The following is a 23,606-nucleotide window of genomic DNA, read 5'->3' on the forward strand; positions in this document are numbered from 1 at the left end:
ATATTCTGTTTTTTGATTATTACCACTGTTAACCCCACATTCTTCTTAAAACTTTTTTCTCCTACAATATTGTATGCTTCTGATCCTCCTTTTGTCTTTTTAGTTACCAGTTTTATTTTCTTGGATTAGGAGTTGATTTTTAAAAATTAGTATTTTTTCTTAATTTTAAGGAAAATTTTAAAATATAGAAAAATATAAAGAAAATAATAAAAATCTAAACATTATTGATAGCAACATATGGCTGAATTTTAAATTTTTATGTTTTTCTCTGACCTGTGATCCAGACCCACATTTTCAGCTTCCTGCCTAAACATTTCCCCATGAATGTCCTCCTGGCATCTCAAACTGACCATATCTAAAATCTAAAACCAAATCCATTTAATGTTTTGTCTTTTTACCATATCCTGTTTCCCATTTCCTTTTTCTCCCTTATCTTTCCCATCTTTGGCTAACAGTGCTTCCAGGATTCATTTTAGGGGTCTTGGATTATTCTTGGTCACGTGAAGTAATTGGACTAATTTACTTTGTGGTAGCATAACTGGCAATGCCAAGGATTGTTTTTTTAAACATATTCCTTTTACGTGTTACCTACAAGTGAATTCCTAGGTTTCATAGCTTTGATGTTCATGTACTGCTGCTAAGCCACTTCAGTCGTGTCTGACTCTGTGTGACCCCATAGATGGCAGCCACCATGCTCCCCCATCCCTGGGATTCTCCAGCCAAGAACACTGGAGTGGGTTGCCATTTCCTTCTCCAATGTAGGAAAGTGAAAAGTGAAAGTGAAGTAGCTCAGTCGTGTCCGACTCTTCATGACCCCATGGACTGCAGCCTACCACACTCCTCCATCCATGGGATTTTCCAGGCAAGAGTACTAGAGTGGGGTGCCATTGCCTTCTCCGTTCATGTACTAGGAGAACTTTTTATAGTATAGGAGGTAGGATAGTACAGTGAGTAAGAACATAGACTGTGGAATCAATGCTTGAATCTCGATTTTGCTAGTTCACTGCTATATTCCTAGGCAAGATATGTACCCTCACTATAGAACAGGAATAATACCTACCTAATAGCATTGTGGTGAAAATGAAATGGATTAATAAGTATAAAATACTTAGAATATTCACTGGATATAACGGATATAACTGGATATAATAACACTGGATATAACATTACCTATTATTATTATTACTCTTTGATCTAATACCCTTTGGAATGAACCTTGGGATATATTGAGAGCTTAGAAACCGGTGCCTCTGCTGCCAACCTTAGTAAACCTTCAAGCAGCCATGGACTGTGGTGTCAGAAGGATCTCAGTATCTTCCATTAGGTGTTTGTTTCTGTGACATTCACTAGGGGAAAGTCGTTTCCTTATTATTCCCTGATACTTAAGCAGGCACATTTGTGTCTGTGAGTTCTTACTCTGCTTTTCCTGTGTAAATTTCATGATGTCCCCTGGTGGACAGATTGTTCCTTAGCCTGTTTTGAGTTCACAGTAGGTTTAAATGAAATAGGTAGTCTTCTACCAAATAAAAGAGATCCAAGAAATTTCATCTCCTGTGCTAATTTAAAGAAATTTCTTGAAAAGTCTTGAAAATTGTTTTTTGTGAAAGTTAATCAGAATGATTTTTGTTTGTTTGTTTTAGAATTTCTGCAGGGGAGAAATAAAGAGTGCATCACTGAAGGATTTGTGTCTTGAAGACAAAAGACGCATTGCAAACTTAATTAAAGAACTGGCCAGGTGAGACAAAGCTTTATATGAAGTGTATTACTATGTGAGAGAGAATATTTTTTTGAAAATAGAAAATTATGAATATGTTCTGATGTCATCCTGTCATTGGTCTTATGGGAACAAAGACTTTTAGGAAAAATAATATTCTGTGGTGCCAAAAAGAAAAGTTAGAAAACACACACACACACACACACACACACAACATAAAATGGAAAAGAAATAAACAGCAAAACAAACACTCTCCAATTTGTGTTTTCTGGTTTATTTACTTTCCCAGTTGTTTCATAGAAATATCTGCAGCGGTCATGTATCAGGAGGGAACATTTTGAAACTTAGCTCTTCTATTGATGTAGGTTGATATTGTTGTTATCAGAGGCATAGCAGTTACTTTTGGTTTTGCTTTAGCATCTGAAACAGAAGAGAACATTCTTTTTATTGTCATCTTTCACAAGAATACTTGTCATTTTGCTAACTTCTGATAGTTTCAAATAAGGGGATTTGAATTTTGAGAGAGTTCTTAACTGTTTGGATGTAGTATTCCAGTTTATTAATGATGTGTTTGAAGCATATTTACTTTGTATAATTTTTTCTTAACATACATGTCAAGTTTTGAGATCTTAATAAATGAAGATGTCTGTAGAGGAATGTATTAATATAAATTATAAAAATTAAGTTTAGGGGAAGGCCATACCTAAACATTGATAAAATAGTACTCATTTTTATCATTCAATTGTATGTTTGAATATAGTAGGCCTTTTTTTTCTTTCTTTTCTTTAAATTAAAGATAACTACATGAAGTATTTCATCTTAAGGCCTTAAAATAATGTTTGTAGAGGCTGTTCTATAAAAACTGAAGTTAAAAATTACCTTATTAAATCATAGAATCATAGGTATAAAAGATGACAAAAGCAGTGATGTTTGGGGGATTAGATTACAGAATAAAAGAATTCAAAGTACTGCCTTAGTCTGAATTTGATATGCCACTTGATTAAGCAGTAACCTCTTTCACTGGAATTCTTTGACTATTCTGCTCCCTGAAGTAGACTTTTCATTATCTCAAGTAGTGTTTTTTATAATGGGAAAACATTTGATTGTTAAACATTTAATTTATGATCATCTTACAAGGCTTTTTTTTTTTTTTTTTTACCATGGAGAGGAATGTGAATGTCCTTACAGCTATTACAATTAGTTTGACATCATATATTAATGGTCCTGAATTGCCTTATTGGAGAAGGAAATGGCAACCCACTCCAGTGTTCTTGCCTGGAGAATCCCAGGGACGGGGGAGCCTGGTGGGCCGCCGTCTATGGGGTCGCACAGAGTCGGACACGACTGAAGCGACTTAGCAGCAGCAGCAGCAGCAGCAGCAGCAGGTCGGTCATAGCTATTAATTTCATGGATGCAGTCACCACCTGCAGTGATTTTGGAGCCCAAGGAAATAAAGTCTGTCATTGTTTCCACTGTTTCCCCATCATTTTGCCATGAAGTGTTGGGACCAGATGCCCTGATCTTAGTTTTCTGAATGTTGAGTTTTAAGCCAACTTTTTCACTCTCTTCACTTTCATCAAGAGGCTCTTCTGTTCCTCTTTGCTAATTACACCATAAGAATGGTGTCATCTGTATATCTGAGGTTATTGATATTTGTCCCAGCAATCTTGATTACAGCTTGTACTTCAGCCAGGCCGGCATTTCACATGATATACTCTGTATATAAGTTAAATAAGCAGGGTGACAGTATGCAGCCTTGACATACTCTTTTCCCAATTTGGAACCAGTCTGTTGTTCCATGTCCAGTTCTAACTGTTTCTTCTTGACCTGAGTACAGCTTTCTCAGGAGGCAAGTAAGGTGTTCTGTTATTCCCATCTCTTTAAGAATTTTCCACAGTTTGTTGTGATCCACACAGTCAAGGGCTTTGGCATAGTGTATAAAGCAGAAGTAGATATTTCTCTGGAATTTCTTGCTGTTTCTCTGATCCAGTGGATGTTGGCAATTTGATCCCTGGTTCCTCAGGCTTTTCTAAATTCAGCTTGAACATCTGAACATTCTCAGTTCAAATGCTGTTGAAGCCTGGCTTGAAGACTTTTGAGCATTACTTTGCTAGCATGTGAAATGAGTGCAATTGTGTGGTAGTTTGAACATTCCTTGGCATTGCCTTTCTTTGAGATTCAAATGAAAACTGACCTTTTCCAGTTCTGTGGCCACTGCTGAGTTTTCCAAATTTGCTGACATATTGAGTGCAGCACTTTCACAGTATCATCTTTTAGTACTTGAAATTGCTCAGCTGGAATTCCATCACTTCTACTAGCTTTGTTCGTAGTGATGATTCCAAAGGCCCACTTGACGTCAGACTCCAGGATGTCTGGCTCTCATTGTGATTATCTGGGTCATGAAGATCTTTTTTGTATAGTTCTTCTGTGTATTCTTGCCACCTCTTCTTAATATCTTTGCTTCTGTTAGGTCCATACCATTTCTGTCCTTTATTGTGCCCATCTTTGCATGAAATGTTCCCTTGGTATCTCTAATTTTCTTGAAGGGATCGCTAGTCTTTCCAATTCTATTGTTTTCCTCTATTTCTTTACATTGATTACTTAGGAAGGCTTTCTTATCTCTCCTTGCTATTCTTTGAAACTCTGCATTCAGATGGGTATATTTTTCTTTATCTCCTTTGCATTTAGGTTCTCTTCTTTTCTCAGCTATTTGTAAGTCCTCCTCAGAGAACCATTTTGCCTTTTTGCATTTCTTTTTCTTGGGGATGGTTTTCATCACTGCTTCCTGTACAATGTCACGAACCTCTGTCTGTAGTTCTTCAGGCATTCTCTCTATCAGATCTAATCCCTTGAATCTATTTCTCACTTCCACTGTATTATCGTAGGAATATGATTTAAGTCATACCTGAATGGTCTAATGGGTTTTCCCTACTTTCTTCAATTTAAATCTGAATTTGAAGTAAGGAATTCATGATCTGAGCCACAGTAAGCTCCCAGTCTTGTTTTTGCTGACTGTATAGAGCTTCTCCATCTTTGGCTACAAAGAATATAATCGATCTGATTTCAGTGTTGACCATCTGGTGATGTCCATGTATAGAGTCATCTCTTATGTTGTTGGAAGAGGGTGTTTGCTTTGACCAGTGCATTCACTTGGCAAAACTCTGTTAACCTTTTGCCCTGCTTCGTTTTGTGCTTCAAGGCCAAACTTGCCTGTTACTCCAGGTATCTCTTGACTTCCTACTTTTGCATTCCAGTCCCCTATGATGACAAGGACATCTTTTTTTTTTGTTGTTGTTAGTTCTAGAAGGTCTTGTCAGTCATCATAGAACTGTTCAACTTCAGCATTACTGGTTGGGGTATAGACTTGGATTACTGTGATATTGAATGGTTGGCCTTGGAAACGAACAGAGATCCTTCTGTCATTTTTGAGATTGCACCCAAGTACTGCATTTCAAACTCTTTCGTTGACTATGAGAGCTATTCCATTTCTTCTAAGGGATTCTTGCCCACAGTAGTAGAGCACAATTGTGCCGTAGTTTGAGCATTCTTTGGCATTGCCTTTCTTTGGGATTGGAATGAAAACTGACCTTTTCCAGTCCTGTGGCCACTGCCGAGTTTTCCAAATTTGCTGACATTGAGTGCAGCACTTTCACAGCATCATCTTTTAGGATTTGAAATAGCTCAATTGGAATTCCATTACCTCTACTAGCTTTGTTTGTAGTGGTGCTTCCTAAGGCCCACTTGACTTCACATTCCAGGATGTCTGGCTGTAGATGAGTGATCACACCATCGTAATTAACTGGGTCATGAAGATCTTTTTTGTTCAGTTCTTATATGTTAAGTGTTTATAAAAAAAAAAAAAATCTACCAAACTGGTTCCCAATATGGTTTTGCTATTTCACAGTCCTGCTAGGAATGTATGAGAGGTACACCATTCTGCATATTCAGTGACTCTTAGTATTGTCGTTTCTCTAAATTTTGATGATTCTAATATCTCCTTGTGGGATTAATTTGTGTTCCTCCAGTGATTAATGTGTTCATTGGCCAGTTTTATTTTGTTAAGTGTCTGTTCAAATTTTTTGCCTTTTTTTTACCTGCTCATCCTCTTCCTTCTTGATAGTGAAGTATTAGAGTTCTTTATATATTCTAGATGTAAGTTGTCAAGTATTTGGTTTTCCCCCCACCTGCAGCTTGCTTTTTAATTCTCTTACTATTTTCTTCTGAAAAGCAATTTTTAAAAATTTTGCTCAACTTTCGTTTATCAATTTTTCTTTTTTGATTCATGCTTTTAGTGTTACATGTAAGAAACCTTGCCCATCCCATGGTGGCAAAATGTTTTTCCTATATCTTTTTGCAGAATTAGCCTCAGCCTCCTTGTCAAAAATCAGTTGACCATATATGCATGGTCTGTTTCTGGGCACTTTATTTCATTCCATTGACGTGTACCCTTTTGCCAATACTGTACTAACTTAATTATTTTTATTTTTTTAGTTAAGTCTTGAAATCTCATTGATATTTTTGTTCGTTTTGAAAATTATTTGGGCTCTTTGAAGTCCTTTGCATGCTGCTAAATTTTAGAGTCAGCTTATTAATTACTAAAAGAAAATTGCCTTCTGGAATTTTGTGTGAAGTATGTGGCATTTGGGCTTCCCTGATAGCTCATTTGGTAAAGAATATACCTGCAAAGCAGGAGACACCTGTTCAATTCCTAGATTAGGAAAATCCACAGGAGAAGGGATAGGCTACCCATTCCAGTATTCTTGGGCTTCCCTTGTGGCTCAGCTGATAAAGAATCTACCTGCAATATGGGAGAGTTGGGTTCAATCCCTGGGTTGGGAAGATCCCCTGGAGAAGGTAAAAGTTACCCACTCCAGTATTCTGGCCTGGAGAATTCTGTGGACTCTATAGTCCATGAGGTTGCAAAGAGCTGGACACGACTGAGTGACTGAGGTAAATATGGAATTTACCTCAGGGAAGATCCAGGGAAGCCAGTGGCTCAGTGGTAAAGAAGCTATCTGCCGATGCAAGAGTGCAGGAGACACAGGTTCAATCTCTGGTTTGGGAAGATCCCCTGGAGGAGGAAATGGCAACCCACTCTAGGATTCTTACCTGGAGAATCCCATGAACTGAGGATCCTGGCAGGCTACAGTTCATGGGGTCGCACAGAGTTGGACACGACTGAGTGACTGAGCATGCATGCATATGGGATTTGCGGATCAAAGTAAGGAAAACTGACATACTCACACTGAGTCTTTTAATCTATGAATATGTCATATCTTTCCATTGTTTGTTTAAATTTTCATTCATTTTTTCCTGCATGATTTGTAGTTTTCAGGTGTGGGTATAAAATATGCTCATATTTTATAGTATTCTTAAGAATCTTATGTTTTTGATACTACTATAAATCGTGTAATTTTAATTTTATATTATACGGTATGCTTAATTTCTAATTTTATTTCTAATTTGAAAGCAACACAATTGAGCTTTTAATATTGACTTGGTCTCCTTCAACTTCTTAAAATTTACTTGTTATAGTAGCTTTTTTGCAGAGTGTTTTGTATTTTCCACATACAGCATCATGTCATCTACTGATCTAAACAGTTTTTTCTTTCACATCTATAGGTACTTTGTTTTCTTTTCTTGCTCTTTGACATTGGCTGGGACCTCAGGACAATGCTAAATGAAAGTGAGAAGAGGGACATCTTTGCCTTCTTTTTCTTATCTTAGCCCCTTCACTGTTAAGTACAATGCAAGCTGTTGGTTTTCTGTAGATACTCTTCATCAGGTTGAGGAGGTTTATTTTTGTTCCTAGTTTGGTGAGGTTTTTTTTCTTTATTTTGTCATAAATAAGAGTAGAATGTGTCAAATGATTTATGTTCATGTACTGTGCTGATAATATGTCTTTTCTTTTTTTGCTCTATTACTGTGATAAAATATATTGGTTTTTGAGTGTTTAATTTACCTTGCTTTTCTGGTCTAAGCCTCATTTGGTCATGGTGGTTTTTGGTTTTGTTTTTACTGTGTTACTGAATTTGATTTACTAATATCTTTTTTTTTTTTAATTTTATTTTATTTTTAAACTTTACATAACTGTATTAGTTTTGCCAAATATCAAAATGAATCCGCCACAGGTATACATGTGTTCCTCATCCTGAACCCTCCTCCCTCCTCCCTCCCCATTCCATCCCTCTGGGTCGTCCCAGAGCACCAGCCCCAAGCATCCAGTATCGTGCATCGAACCTGGACTGGCAACTCGTTTCATACATGATATTTTACATGTTTCAATGCCATTCTCCCAAATCTTCCCACCCTCTCCCTCTCTCACAGAGTCCATAAGACTGTTCTTATTAAAGATTTTTGTATCATGAGAAATGCTAGTAGTTTTCATAAGGTGTCATCATGTATTTTTTAAATTGTATGTTTTGATTATGGTAAAATGCACAGAAATTTTACTATCTTAACCATTTTTTAAGTGTACAATTCAGTATTATTAAAGATATTCACATTGTTGTTCAACAGAACACTTTTCATCTTGCAAAACTCAAGTGTTCACTCCAGAACACTTTTCATTTTGCAAAACTAAAGCTCTATGCCCATTAAAACTCCCCAGTGCCCGCCTCTGCCTGCCCATGGCAATCACCATTATACTTATTCTGTCTGTGAGTTTTACTATTCTAGTACCATACTGTGGTAAAATACATATAATATAAAACTGACCTCTAGAGACATTTGTTGTTGTTGTTGTTTAGTCACTAAGTTATGTCCAACTCTTTGCAACCTCATGGATTGCAGCACACCAGGCTTCCCTATCCTTCACTGTCTCCCTGAGTTTGCTTAAAATTAGGTCCTTTGAGTCAGTGATGCCATCCAGCCATCTCCTCCTCTGTCACCCCCTTCTCCTCTTGCCCTCAATCTTTCCCAGCATCAAGGTCTTTTCCAGTGAGTCAGCTGTTTGCATCAGGTGGCCAAAAGTATTGGAGCTTTAGCTTCAGCACCAGTCCTTCCAATAAATATTCAGGACTGATTTCCTTTAGGATTGACTGGTTTGATCTCCTTGTTGTCCAAGGTACTCTCAAGAGTCTTCTCCAGCACCATAGTTCAAATGCATCAATTCTTTGGTGCTCAGCCTTCTTTATGGCCCAGCTCTCACATCCATACATGACTACTGGAAAAACCATAGCTTTGACTAGACAGACCTTTGTCAACAACATGATGTCTCTGCTTTTTAATACACTCTCTAAGTTTGTCATAGCTTTTCTTCCAAGGAGCAAGTGTCTTTTAATTTTGTGGCTGCAGTCACTGTACACATTGATTTGGGAGCCAAGAAAATGAAATCTGACACTGTTTCCACATTTTCCCCATCTATTTGCCATGAAGTGATAGGACCAGATGTCATGATCTTTGTGTTTTGAACGTTGAGTTTTAATCCAGTTTTTCACTCTCCTCTATCACCTTCGTCAAGAGGCTCTTTAGTTTCTCTTCACTTTCTGCCATTAGAGTGGTATCATCTCCCTATCTGAGGTGTTGATTTTTTTCTGGGCAATCTTAATTACAGCTTGTGAAGAGATATTTAGTACACTCGCAGTTTTGCACAGCTACCACTTTTAAGCTTTAGAACATTTTCAGCCCAAAGGAAACTGTACCCATTAAGCAGTTGCTTCCCATTCTCACTTTCACCCTAACCTCTGACAATAGCTAATCAGTTTTCTGTCCATATTGATTTGCTGACTCTTGATATTTAACTGGAATCATACAATATGTGGCTTCTTGTGTCTGATTTCTTTCACTTGGCATACTGTTTTCAACGTTGGCTGAAAAATACTTCATTGTATAGATACATCATATTTTGTTTCTCCATTCATTTATAGACATTTGAGTTTCTACCTTTTGGCTTTTGTGAGTAGTGCAGCTATGAATGTGTGTTAAATCACTTGAGTTGTATCTGACTCTTTGCGACCTCATGAACATAGCCCTCCAGGCTTCTCTGTCCATGGGATTCTCCAGGCAAGAATACTGGAGTGGGTTGCCATTTCCTCCTCCAGGGGAATCTTCCCAACCCAGGGATCAAATCCATGTCTCTTTCTTCTCCTGCATTTGCATATGGATTCTTTACCACTCGCACCATCTGGGAAGCACCACTGCTATGAATATTCATGTACAATTTTTGTTTGAACACGTTTCAGTTATTTTGATTATATATACAGGGGTGGAATTGCTAGGTCTTAGGTTATTCTGTGTTGAACTTTTTGGGGAACTACCAAACTTTTGGCCAAAAGTGAAGAGGAATGGAAGAGCCTTTTAATGAAGGTGAAAGAGGAAAGTGAAAAAGCTGGCTTAAAACTCAACATTCAAAAAACTGAGATCATGGCATCTGGTCTCATAACTACATGGAAAATAGATGGGTAAACAAAATGGAAACAGTGACAGACTTTATTTTCGTGAGCTCCAAAATCACTGTAGATAGTGACTGCAGCCATGAAATTAAAAGACGCTTGCTCCTTGAAAGAAAAGCTATGACCAACCTAGACAGCATATTAAGAAACAGAGACATTACTTTGCTGACAAAGGTCCATTTAGTCAAAGCTTTGGTTTTTCCAGTAGGCATGTATGGATGTGAGAGTTGGACCGTAAAGAAAGCTGAGTGCCAAAGAACTGATGGTTTTGAAATGTGGTGTTGGAGAAAACTCTTGAGAGTCCCATGGACTGCAAGGAGAGCCAACCAGTCCATCATAAACGAAATCAGTCTTGAATATTCATTGAAAGGACTGATGATGAAGCTGAAGCTCCAATACTTTAGCCACCTGATACAAAGAACTGATTCATTGGAAAAGACTCTGATGCTGAGCAAGATTGAAGGCAGTAGGAGAAGGGGATGACAGAGGATGAGATGGTTGGATGGTATCACCAACTCGATGGACATGAGTTTGAGTTAACTCCACGAGTTGGTGATGGACAGGGAAGCCTGGCGTGCTGCAGTTCATGGGGTTGCAAAGAGTCAGACACTACTGAGTAACTGAACTGAACCACTTTATATTCCCATTAACAATGTACAAAGATTCCAATGTCTCTACATCCCCACCAACACCTGTTGTATTTCATTTTTTGGAATATAACCATCCTGATAGGTATCAAGTGGTATCTTATTTGTGATTTTGATTGCCGTTTTTCTAGTGGCTAATGATGTCACCGTTTGTGTGTCCTCTTTGGAGAAAGATCTATTCAATCCTTTGCCCACTTGTTAATTGGATTGTCTATCATTTTGTTGTCATAATAATTTTAGATATTATGGTTTTTTAAAAAATAATTTTTGTTTGGCCATAGCACACCATGCAGGATCTTAGTTCCCTGACCAGGGTTTAAATCCATTATCCCTGCATTGGAAGTTCAGAATCTTAATCACTGAACCACCAAGGAAGTCCTTAAATCTCTCTTCTTTTTTAATGTAGGCATTTACAGCTGTGAATATCCCTCTGAGCACTGCTTTTGCTACCCCCTTTAGGTTTTGGTATGTTTACTTTTCATTTTCATTTCATCTCAAAGTAGTTTCTAATTTTCTTTCTGGTTTTTTATTTTTCCCATTTGTTGAGTGTGTTATTTAATTTGTATATATTTATGAATTTCCATTTTTCTTTTCCTTGATTTTTAGCTTTATTCTATTGTACTGAAGAGAATACTTTATATTCCTTTAATCCTGTTTAAATGTATTGGGATTTGTATTTTGACCTAACATATGTTAATATGTAGGCAATGTGTTAGTCATATGTTAATATATAGTCAATATAGATTGAAGGCAGGAGGAGAAAGGGATAACAGAGGACCTGAAGGGGACAACAGAGGATGAGATGGTTGGATGGCATCACTGACTCGATGGACATGAGTCTGAGCAAGCTCCAGGAGTTGGTGATGGACAGGGAGGCCTGGCATGCTGCTGTCCATGAGGTTGCAAAGAGTTGGACACCACTGAGCAACTGATCTGAACTGAACTAAACTGATGATTATCTTGGAGAATGCTCCATAGTTAGTTTATAGTGCTGTTCAAGTCCTCTCTTTTTGTATTGATGATTTTTCACCTCAGTGTTCTGTCCATTGAAAGTAGATTATTGAAGTCTCCACCTATTATTATAAAACTGTCTATTTTTCTCAATTATGTCCATGTTTTCTGGGGCTCTGATGTTTGGTATTTTTACTTTTATAATTTTTATATATTCTTAAGAAATTGACCCATTTATCAATCTATGGCATCTGTCTTTTTGTCTGGTAACATTTTTTTTTAAGGTTTATTTTGGCTGATGTTAGTAAAAAGGAAACCCATTTCTCTTTTGGTTACTATTTGCATGTTATTTGCATGAAATAGCTTTTTTCCATATTTTAGCTTTTGTCTTTTGATTTAAAGTGAGTCACTTGTAGACAACATATAGTTGAATTATTGGTTTTTTTATAATCCATTTGCCAACCTCTATTTTTCATTCGGTGAATATAATTCACTTATATTTAAAATAATTTTTGTAAGGAAGTACCATTTTGCTCTACATGTATGGATATGTATGTGTGTATGCATGTGAGTGTGTGTGTGTGTGTGTGTGTGTGTGTATATATATATATATATATGTGTGTGTGTGTGTGCAGGCATACCTCAGACTTATTGTAGGGTCCAGACCATCACAGTAAAGGAAGTATCATAATAAAGTGAGTTACAAAAACTTTTTGGTTTCCCCATGCACATAAAAGTTATATTTATACTATACTATAGTCTGTTACGGAGAAGGCAATGGCACCCCACTCCAGTACTCTTGCTTGGAAAATCCCATGGACCGAGGAACCTGTTAGGCTGCAATCCATGGGGTCGCTAAGAGTTGGACACAACTGAGCGAGTTCACTTTCACTTTTCACTTTCATGCATTGGAGAAGGAAATGGCAACCCACTCCAGTGTTCTTGCCTGGAGAATCCCAAGGACGGGGGAGCCTGGTGAGCTGCCATCTGTGGGGTCGCACAGAGTCGGACACGACTGAAGTGACTTAGCATAGCATAGCATAGCATAGCATAGTCTGTTAAGTGTGCAATAGCATTGTATCTTAAAAGAATGCAGCTACCTTAATTTAAAAATACTTTATTGTTAAAAATGCTAACCATCATCTGAACTTTCAGTAAGTCATAATTTTTTGCTGGTGAAGGATTTAAGCACGGTGTTGATGCCTTCTGACTGCAGGGTGGTGGTTACTGAAGATTGGAGTGGATATACCAATTCTTAAAGTAAGACAGCAGTGAAGTTTGCTGCATTGGTTGACTCTTCCTTCTGCTGTACTGATTTCTCTGTAATGTAGCATGCAATGCTGTTTGATAGCATTTTTTACATGTAGAACTTTTTTGAAAATTGGAATCAGTCTTTGTTTCAAACCTTTCTCTGCTTTATCAACTAAGCTTAGATAATATTTTAAACCCTTTGTTGGCATTTTAACAGTCGTCACAGTATCTTTACCAGTAATGTATTCCATTTCAAGAAATCACTTTCTTTGCTCATTCATGAGAATCAATTCTTTTTCCTTGAAAATTTTATCATGAAATTGTAGCAACTAAGTCACGTCTGTAGCTGCTCTTCTCCTTCTCTTGCTGTTTCTACCACATGTGCAGTTGCTTTCTTTACTGAGACTTGAACCCTTCAAAGTCATCCATGAAGGTTAGCATCAGCTTCTTCCTAATTCCTGCTAATGTTGATATTTTACACAAATGTTCTTAGTGACACTTTAAGAGTGAATCCTTCACAGGTTTTCATTTACTTTTCCCAGATCCATTGAAGAAATCACTGTCTTTGGCAGCTTTCAAAATGTAATTTTTAAATAGTAAAACTTGGAAATTGAAATGACTCCTTACTGCAGAATAAATGTTGTGTTAGCAGGCATGAAAACAACACTAATCTTTGTACATCTCCATCAGAACTTCTGGGTGACCAATCTTATTATCAATGAGCAGTAGTATTTTGAAAGGAGTCTTTTTGGAGCAGTAGTAAATCTCAACAATGAGCTTAAAATATTTAGTTAACCACATTATAAACAAATGTGCTGCCATTCAGGCTTTATTGATACATTTATAGAGTGCAGGCAGAGGAGATTTAGCACAATCCTTAAGGGCCCTAGGGATTTCAGAATAGTAAATAAGAATTGTCTTCAACTTCAAGCCACCGCCTGCATTAGCCTGTAATAAGAGTCAGACTGTCGTTCAAAGCTTTGAAGCCAGGCATTGACTTCTCCTCTTTAGCTATTTAAGCTGGACCATAAAGAAGGCTGAGTGCCAAAGAATTGATGCTTTCGAATTGTGATGCTGGAGAAGACTCTTGAGAGTTCCTTGGACAGCAAGAAGATTAAAGCAGTCAATTCTAAAGGAAATCAACCCTGAATATTCATTGGAAGGACTGGTGCTGAAGCTGAACTTCTAGTACTTTGGCCACCTTGATGCAAAGAACTGACTCATTGGAAGAGACACTGATGCTGGGAAAGATTGAGGCAGGAGGAAGAATGGGCAACAGAGGATGAGATGGTTGGATGGCATCACCAGCTCAGTGGACATGAGTTTGAGCAAGCTCTGGGAGATGGTGAAGGACAGGGAAGCCTGGTGCGCTGCAGTTCAGGGGGTCACAGAGTCAGACACTACTTAGCTACTGAACAAGTGCGGTATCACAACCAGAAAATTGATACTGATAGAATTCATCAGCCTTGTATAGATTTCACATGTACTTGTTAGGTTCTGTGCAGCTTTGTATCGCAGGTGTAGATTTGTATACCATCTCTGTAATCAAGATACAAAACAGTTTTGTTATAAGTCACTCATGCTGTCCTTTTATAAACATGGATGCTTTCTTTCCTACCGCTTTCTCCTTCCTTAATCCCTAGCAACCATTGATCTACTCTCCATTTCTATATTTTGTCATTTCAAGAATGCTGTATAAATGAAATCATAAACAGCATGTAACCTTTGAGATTGTTTTTTTTCCATTCAGTGTAGTTCTTTTTAAATCCATCCAGGTTGTTGTCTGTATTAATAGTTTGTTTCTTTTATTCCTGAATAATATTCCATGCTGTGATGTACTGCATTTTATTTAACCCTTTGCATGTTAAAGGATTGTTTTCAGCTTTTGATTATTATAAATGAAACTGTAAATTTTTATATATAGGTTTTTGTGTGAGCATAGTATTTTCATTTCCTTAGAGTAGTGTGTCATAAATGCATGTTTAAGTTTTGTCAGAAACTGCTGAACTGTTTTTGAGAAGAATTTATCATTTTACATTTCCACCAACAGTACAGGAGAGATTTATATCCTCTGCATTTTTGCCAACGTTTGTTGTAATTATTTTACAAATATGTAATATATTTTGTATTGTAGCCATTCTGATAGCTATTTAGTGTTATCCATTTGTGGTTTTAATTTGCATTTTTCTGATGTCTGTTGATGTTGGATATTGCTTCATGTGCTTATTTTATCTTCTTCAGAGAAATATCTGTTCATCCTTTTTGCCCATTTCTTGTGGACTGTTTTTTTTTTTTTTGTTTTTTTTTTGCTGAGTTTTAAGAATTCTTTATATGTCCTATATATAGATCCTCTGTTGGATATGTAGTTTGCAAATACCTTTTAGTAGCCTGTAGGTTGTCTTTTCATCCCTTGCACAGGGTTGTTCGTAGAGCAAACATTTTTGATTTTAACTTGGTCCAGTTTTTCAGTTTTTTTCTTTTTATGAACCATGCTTTTATTTTAAGGACTAAGAACTCTTTGCCTAGCCTTACTACCTGAAGATGTTCTGCTGGGTTTTTTTTATTTTCTGAAAGTTTTATATTTTGTATTAAGTGTGTGATCCATTTTGCATTAATTTCTATATAAGGTATGAGGCTTAAGTTGCAATTTCTTTTTCTTTTTTTGCCTACTGATGTTCAGTTGTTCCAGCACCATTTGTTAAAGTATTTTTTCTACCTTTGTCAGAAATCAGCTGGACATATTTGCCTATGTCTCTTTCTCAGTTCTCTTTCCTGACCCACTGATGTATGTCTCTATCCTTCTTCCAACTGTCTTAATTTATCTTGCTGTATAGTAAGCTTTAATGTTGGATAGACTGATTCATCCTACTTTATTCCCTTTCAAAATTATTTTATCTCTTCTAGTCCTGTGCCTTTTCATGATAATTTTTGAATAAGATTGTAAATGTCTGTTTAAAAACTCTGCTAGTATTTTAATAGCTGCTACATTAAGACTATAGATCAATTTTGGGAAGAATGGACATCTTTACTATGTTAAGTCTTCCCATCTATGAATATGACAGGACTTTCCATTTACTTAGCTCTTTGACTTCTTGCGTTAGCATTTTATAATTTTCAGGATATAAATCATATTTGTGTTTTCTCACATTAATATCTAAGTAATTAATTTTCTTTGGAGTGATTATAAATGATATTATGGTTTAAATTTTTATTTTCAGATTTGTTATTTCATGTTTGTTTGCTCTTTAAAATATGATTGAAATTTGTGTTTATCTTTATTCTGGAGCCTTGCTGAACTCACTAGTTCTGGAGGTTTTACTGTTGATTCTTTGGGACAGTGACAGGCATGTTATTTGCAAATAGGGATAGTTTCATTGCTTTCTTTTGAATGTGTATGCTTTTTCGTACCTTATGATCCTGTATATGACTTCCAGTGCTATGTGAATAGGAGTGTTAAGAGAGGATATGTTTACTATGTTCCTGATTTTATGTGGAATGCATTCAGTCTGTCACCATTGTGTGATGTTAGCTATAGGTTGAAGAAGTTTCCCTGAGTGCTGAGTTTTGACTATGATGGCCTGCTTGGCTTTGTAAAATACTTATTCTGCCTCAGTATCATATGAGTTTTCTTTAGCTGTTGATTTGGTAGGTGATATTAATTGATGTTTAAATGTTGGGCATGCCTTGTATGCTTGTAATAAACCTCACTTCTTATAATTGTTTTCTATATTGCTAGGCTTCCTTTTCTAGTATTGTGTTTGAAATTTTAATTTATTGGCCATGCATGGCTTGTGGGATCTTAGTTCCCTAACCAGGGGTGGAACCTGGGCCCCAGCAGTTTAAAGCAGTTAAAGCCGTCCTAGCCATTGGACCACCAGGGAATTTTTACATCAAAGTTTGTAAGGAGTATTGGACTGCAGTTTTCTCTCTCTCTCTCTCTCTCTTTTTTAATTGCATTGGTCTGGTTTTAGTATCCTGGTAATGCTAGCCTTATAAAATGAGTTGAAAGTATTCCCTCCTTCTCAGTTTTCCAGGAGAAATTGTTTGAAATTGGTGTTAGCTATTCTTTAATTATTTAGTAGAATTCTCCAGTAAAACCATCTCGGCCTAGATATTTCTTTTTAAAGAGCTTTTTAATTACAACTTCAATTTGTTTAATGGTTACAAGATTATTTAAGTTGTCTATTTTGTCTTGGTTGAGTTTGGGAGTCTGTGGCTTTTGAGAATGTTCCATTTCTTCTAATTTATGTCATCATAAAGTTGTTCGTAGTACTTTCTTGTTATCTTTTTAATGACTGCAGGGTCTATAGTGCACCCTTTGTGATACTACTTGTACATTCTGTCTTTTATTTTGTTAGTCTTGCTAGGTTTGTCAGTATTAGTGATTTTTTTTCCCCAGAGAACTAGGTTTTTGTTTCATTGATTGTTCTCTATTTTTCCTGTTTTAAATTTTATTGAGTTTTTGCTCTTATCTGTATTTTCTTACATCTTGTTATTTTATATTTATTTTATATTTATTTGTTCTTTCCTGGTTTCTTAAAATAGGAACCTGATACTATTTTTTTAGTAGCCTAATATTTAGTCTCGTTACTGCTCTCAATGCATCTCACATATTCATTTTCATTCCCTTCTGTGTATTTTTAAAAATTGTTTTATTTGAGACTTCCTCTTTGATCCAAGGATTTTTTGAACTGTTGTGTAATTTCCAGACATTTGGAGGTTTTCCTCTTGTCTTTCTATTATTGATTTCTAATTTGGTTCTTTTATGCTAAGAGAATAATTTAAAATTTTTTTGAGGTTTGTCTCATGGTCCAAGATATGTTTGATCTTGGTGGGTGTTCATGAATGCTTGAAACAAATGTTTATAATTGTAATCATCCTAGTTGATATTGAAAAGCCTGGTTTGTATTATCTTTAATACGTTTCCTTATTTTGTTTAACCGTTCTGTATGTAATCCTCCATCTCGGCACTGCTCCCTCTGCTATACAGAAGCTGCTTCATCCCACCGGGACTTGGACTCTGTTTCCGTCCACCAGCCTCCCTCTCGTGGGTGCCCGTTCTCTCTGCTTATATTCCAGCACACCAGTCCAAGCCGAACTCCGCCTAAATGTCCTCTTCACTCCACTCTGGTTCTGACTCTTTTTGTTGGGACATCGCCACTCCTTGGATGCCCTCTCCTCTTTCCTCTGATGAGGCTTTGATACCCCACACCAAGCCACCCCTTTGCAGTTACGTCCTCCTTATCTTTCTCTGGCTCTGACCTCCACATGTTGGTCCTCTCCATTGTGTGGAGGCTGTCTCCCTCACCTTAGGCTCTTGCATTTCACCTGCCTGCCACTTCTTGAGGATGACCCTTCTCACTCTGCCTGGTCTTGGGTACTGCCCTCAGGGCTGCTTTCTGACTGTGCATCCTTCTCATTCTCCTTGGGTTGTGATAATCTACTTCAGGTTAAGCCTTTGTGTGGATGCTCTCTTCACTCTTTGTCCTCTACACCAGCACCAATCCCTGGTATAGACCGCTCTTCATCATATTGGGACTCTGAATCTTGATGCTGGATCACGTCTACTCTGTTGGAAGGATACCCACCTCAAATACTTAGGCTCTGATACACATGCTGGGCTACCCCTCCATGTGGATGCTCTTCTCATCTTATTGAGGCTGTGCTTACTCTGCCCTGTTGGTGCCCTTCTCAGCTAGCTTGGCCACTGATATCCCACTGGGCAGTCCTTCTCTGCACTTCTTGATCTCACTTAGAGGATTCTGACTCTGCCCTTTGTTATGGTTTTAGGACTTAATCGTTTAGGAAGAAAAGGAAAGTTGAAAATGAAGAAGAGAAATAGGAAATGAAAGCTCAGCATTCGCTTTAGAAGAGAAAAAAGTTTTCTCTTTGAATAAAGGATGTTTAGATGTTATATTTATATACTTTGCTTTTCAACTTCTGTTGTTTAAAATACAACAAGAACTCTGATTCTTTTGTGTTCTGCTTACCTTGCCTTTTCTTTTTAAACTAATATGCTTTTGAATAAATAGAGAATAATAAAAAAAATTACTAAAAGCTTATTAGGAGGCTAAAGTCTTAAAAGTTGTTTTCATTCATGTTTTTTCAATAAAAAATTAGGTATAAAGAATGGAGGTTGTTTCGATTGTGATAAATATCAAGTCAAATGGGAAAAGTACTGGAAGATTTAGAAAATCTTATGTATTCCTATGTCATATTCAAGTATAGCATGCTTAAGAATTTTAGCCACTATGTAAGTCTATGAACATTGTTTTGGGGAGAAGTCACTGGGTGCTTAGTAGACAATGCTGACCATTAACAAGCATATTTTCATAATTCTGTGATACTCATTAATTCTCAGTACAACATACAAATCAAGTAGTGTGTTTTCAATTACAGAGTGACATGCAATATAAAGGCAGAGTGATAGGTGTAGCTTTTTTTTTTTTTTGGTTTAATTATATAGTTTATTCGATGTTTACATTTGTTAATGAGTATGCATGCATGTATGCTGAGTCATTTCTGACTCTTTAGCAATCCCATAGACTGTAGCCCACTTGGCTCCTTTATTCGTGGAATTTTCCAGGCAAGAATACTGGAGTAGGTTTCCATTTCCTATTCCAGGGGATCTTCCTGACCCAGGGATTGAACCTGCGTCTCTTGCATCTCCTGCATTGGCAGGAGCTTTTTTTTTTTTTAATGTTGCCTTTGAGATCAAAAGTATTCTTACAAAAGCATAGTCTTTTTAAATAAAAACATGGCCTTGACTTTAGCAGTATAAGTAAGAAAACCAGATGTATCCAGATTCCAAGACTGACTTGCCTGTATCTTGGAGGATATGGTATCTCAGAGGAGTCCACTGAGCATCTGGCTGTGAGGTCCCTATTAGTCAGTGTCTTCACTTGTGTTATGTGTGCTCTCATGCATATGATATCAAAAAAATTTCCGTATGATTTATTCTTGTTTCTAAATGAAAATAAATGTTAATAGGGAATATAAATAAAGTTTAGAATTGGTATGAGAGATTGCAAAATGGTTTCATTCAAACAGAATAGAAGACAGTGGTGACAAGTATAGGTTATTAAATGGGATAGAAATAAATTAGAAATTCATTTTAGAGAACGGCTTACTGGTTAAGCCTTGTGGCATTAATGGAAAAAAAAAAAAAAGACATGGTTCTTAGTTAAATTTAACCTGAACATGAGCAAGCAATATTATGCTGTTTGGCAAGAAAACAAATAGATAAAAGCATTTGGTATGGGTTTTTAATCTATAGATGCCTTCTTAATAATCTATATGCTCAGAGAGCCTTTTCACTTCTGTTAACTATGCTGATAAAATAATTGAATATAGATACAAATCAAAATTTACAAGCTAATGGATAATACATACCACAGAGATAGATTAGGAATATTATGTTATTTAGTTTGTAGAAGAGAGTATAAGAGATAACTTTATACATAGGTTTCAAGTAAATGAAGGTATTTCCCTGAGGTGTCTGGCATTGATTTACATTTGTAGAAGGATAAGTGGAATATTGATTAATCTTTGTAAGAGATATTAGGCTAGAGAAAATTCTTTTCATTGAAGATTGCTGAATTGAGTAACCTCAGAAAGTCTTAACAATAAAATTAATGAATTGTTTGCATGGATGAAAAAAGTTGTGTCATTTATAGAGTTGAAAAATGAATGGCTCTGCAAAATATTGTAGTTTGTGCTGAAAGATGGTGACAGTTCCTTATTTATGCATTTGCATTTTTTTTTTTTTTTACTGAGACTTTTAAAGGTGAGGAGGGGTACCATAGACTAATGCACAAACTGTATTATAGCTTATTCCTTAAAGGAAAGTATTTTAAAATACTCTAGGCCACAACTGCAGTCTTTGATATATATGAGCCATATTCTAAGAAGCCTTAAAAACCTCCACTATTTCATGTCCTGAGCCCAAACTGTCAAAGAAGGCATGGTTCCCTAGTGAATACTTGTGCACTAACTCATTTGAGGACAGAGTTCTTTTTGAAGCTCAGATACTCTGATTTTTCCCAGAGGACAGTTTGCTATTTCTACTTGACATTTCTTAGAAGAAAAATAGAAAGTGTAGCCCCGTTAGTTTCCCACTGTAAAATGAGTAGATCATCATTATTTTATATTTATTCTGGTCTTTTATTTTTTAAAACCAATCATAACTTTCGTACATAATTAAAAGTACATTGCAGTCCAATATGAAAGGTAGACTTTAATTTTTCAGTGACTCAGTTTTTTGTTTTCCCATTTGAAGTCTTCATGGATTTAGAGGAGTATAAAAAGAATTTAGGGCCTTCCCTGATGGCTCACAGAGAAGGCAATGGCACCCCACTCCAGTACTCTTGCCTGGAAAATCCCATGGACACAGGAGCCTGGTAGGCTACAGTCCATGGGGTTGCAAAGAGTCGGACATGACTGAGCGACTTCACTTTCACTTTTCACTTTGATGCATTGGAGAGGGAAATGGCAACTCACTCCAGTGTTCTTGCTTGGAGAATCTGAGGGACGGGGGAGCCTGGTGGGCTGCCGTCTATGGGGTTGCACAGAGTCGGACACGACTGAAGCGACTTAGCAGCAGCTGGTAGCTCAGATAGTAAAGAATCTGTCTGCAATGCGAGAGATGCAGGTTTAATCCCTGAGTCAGGAAGACCCCTGGAGAAGGGCAGGGCAACCCACTCCAGTGTTCTTTTATTATTTAATTTATTTTTTTTTTATTGAAAGATCATTTCTTTACAGAATGTTGTGGTTTTCTGTCATACATCAACAAGAATCAGCCATAGTTAAACCCATGTCCCCTCCCTCCCAAACTTCCCTCCCATCTCTCTCCTCATCCCACCCTTCTAGATTGTCCCAGAACCCCTGTTTGAGTTCCCTGAGTCATACAGCAAATTCCCACTGGCATCTATTTTACATATGGTTTTGTAAACTTCCGTGTTACGCTCTCCATACATCTTATCCTCTCACTTCTACCCTACCCCTGTGTCCGTAGGTCTGTTCTCTATGTCTGTTTCTCCATTTTTGCCCTGAAAATAAATTTAATTAGTACCATCTTTTTAGATTCCATATATTTGCATAAGTATACTATGTTAAGAATCCACCTGCAATGCAGGAGACCTGGGTTCAGTCCCTGGGTTGGGAAGATCCCCTGGAGAAGGGGACAGCTACCCACTCCAGTATTCTGGCCTGGAGAATTCCATCTACTGTATAGTCCATGGGGTTGCAAAGAGCTGGACACGGCTGAGAGACTTTCACGATATTTATATATCTCTTTCTGACTTATTTCTTACTTACTTATTACTTTATATAATAAGCTCTAGGTGGCAATGACACCCCACTCCAGTACTCTTGCCTGGAAAATCCCATGGATGGAGGAGCCTGTTAGGCTGCAGTCCATGGGGTCACTGAGGGTCAGACATGACTGAGTGACTTCACTTTCACTTTCCACTTTCATGCATTGGAGAAGGAAATGGCAACCCACTCCAGTGTTCTTGCCTGGAGAATCCCAGGGATGGGGGAGCCTGGTGGGCTGCTGTCTATGGGGTCGCACAGAGTCGGACATGACTGACGTGACTCAGCAGCAGGTTCATCTACCTCATTAGAACTGTCTCAAATGTGTTCCTTTTTTGGCTGAGTAGTATTCTATTGTATATATGTACCACAGCTTCTTTGTCCATTCATCTTTCGATGGCCATCTGGGTTGCTTCCATGTTCTAGCTATTGTAAATAGTGCTGCAGTGAACATTAGGGTACATGTGTCTTTTTCAATTTTGGTTTCCTCAGGGTCATATGTCTAGGAGTGGGATTGCTGGGTCATACGGTGGTTTTATTCCTAGCTTTTTAAGGAGTCTCCACACTGTCTTCCATAGTGGCTGTGTCAGTTTACATTCCCACCAGCAGTGCAAAAGTTCCCTTTTCTCCACACCCTCTCCAGGATTTATTGTTTGTAGAGTTTTTGATGATGGCCATTCTGACTGGTGTGAGGTGGTATCTCATTGTAGTTTTGATTTGCATGACTCTGATAATGAGTGATGTTGAGCATCTTTTCATGTGTTTGTTAGCCACCTGTATGTTTTCTTTGGAGAAATGTCTTTTTTAGGTCTTTTCCCCACTTTTTGATTTTGGGCTGTTTTTTTTTTTTTTTTTTTTCCCTGGTATTGATTTGTATGAGCTGCTTATATAGTTTGGAAATTAATTCTTTGTCAGTTGTTTCATTTACTATTATTTTCTCATATTCTGAGGTTTGTCTTTCACCTTGTTTGTAGTTTCCTTTGCTGTGCAAAAGCTTTTGAGTTTAATTAGGTCCCACTTGTTTATTTTCGTTTTTATTTCCATTACTCTAGGAGCTGGGTCATAGAAGATCTTGCTTTGATTTCTGCCTGTGTTTTCCTCTTAAGAGTTGTATAGTTTTTGGTCTTACATTTATGTCTTTAACCCATTTTGAGTTCCTCTTTGTGTATGGGGTTAGGAAATGTCTGATTTCATTCTTTTACATGTAGCTGTCCAATTTTTCCAGCACTACTTATTGAAGGGGATATCTTTGTTCCATTACATATTCTTGCCTCCATGTCAAAAATAAGGTAACCATAGATGTGTGAGTTTATTGCTGGATTCTCTGTTTTGTTCCAT

At 37.1% G+C, this 23,606-nt stretch overlaps 1 protein-coding gene across 8 annotated transcripts in view; it reads left to right on the forward strand.

Annotated features, from left to right (window-relative positions):
• The window catches only part of KIAA1328 (KIAA1328 ortholog), a 479,088-nt gene that overhangs the window by 61,003 nt on the left and 394,479 nt on the right, over nucleotides 1-23,606 (forward strand). For all 8 annotated transcript variants that reach the window (XM_044934675.2, XM_045164051.1, XM_025273267.3 and 5 more), the window contains one exon: nucleotides 1,641-1,735. In XM_044934675.2, coding sequence (XP_044790610.2) covers nucleotides 1,641-1,735 — 95 coding nt within the window. The remainder of the gene's footprint in view (nucleotides 1-1,640; nucleotides 1,736-23,606) is intronic.

The sequence above is a fragment of the Bubalus bubalis genome, chromosome 22, assembly GCF_019923935.1.
Source record: "Bubalus bubalis isolate 160015118507 breed Murrah chromosome 22, NDDB_SH_1, whole genome shotgun sequence".
Taxonomy (NCBI): Eukaryota; Metazoa; Chordata; class Mammalia; order Artiodactyla; family Bovidae; genus Bubalus; species Bubalus bubalis.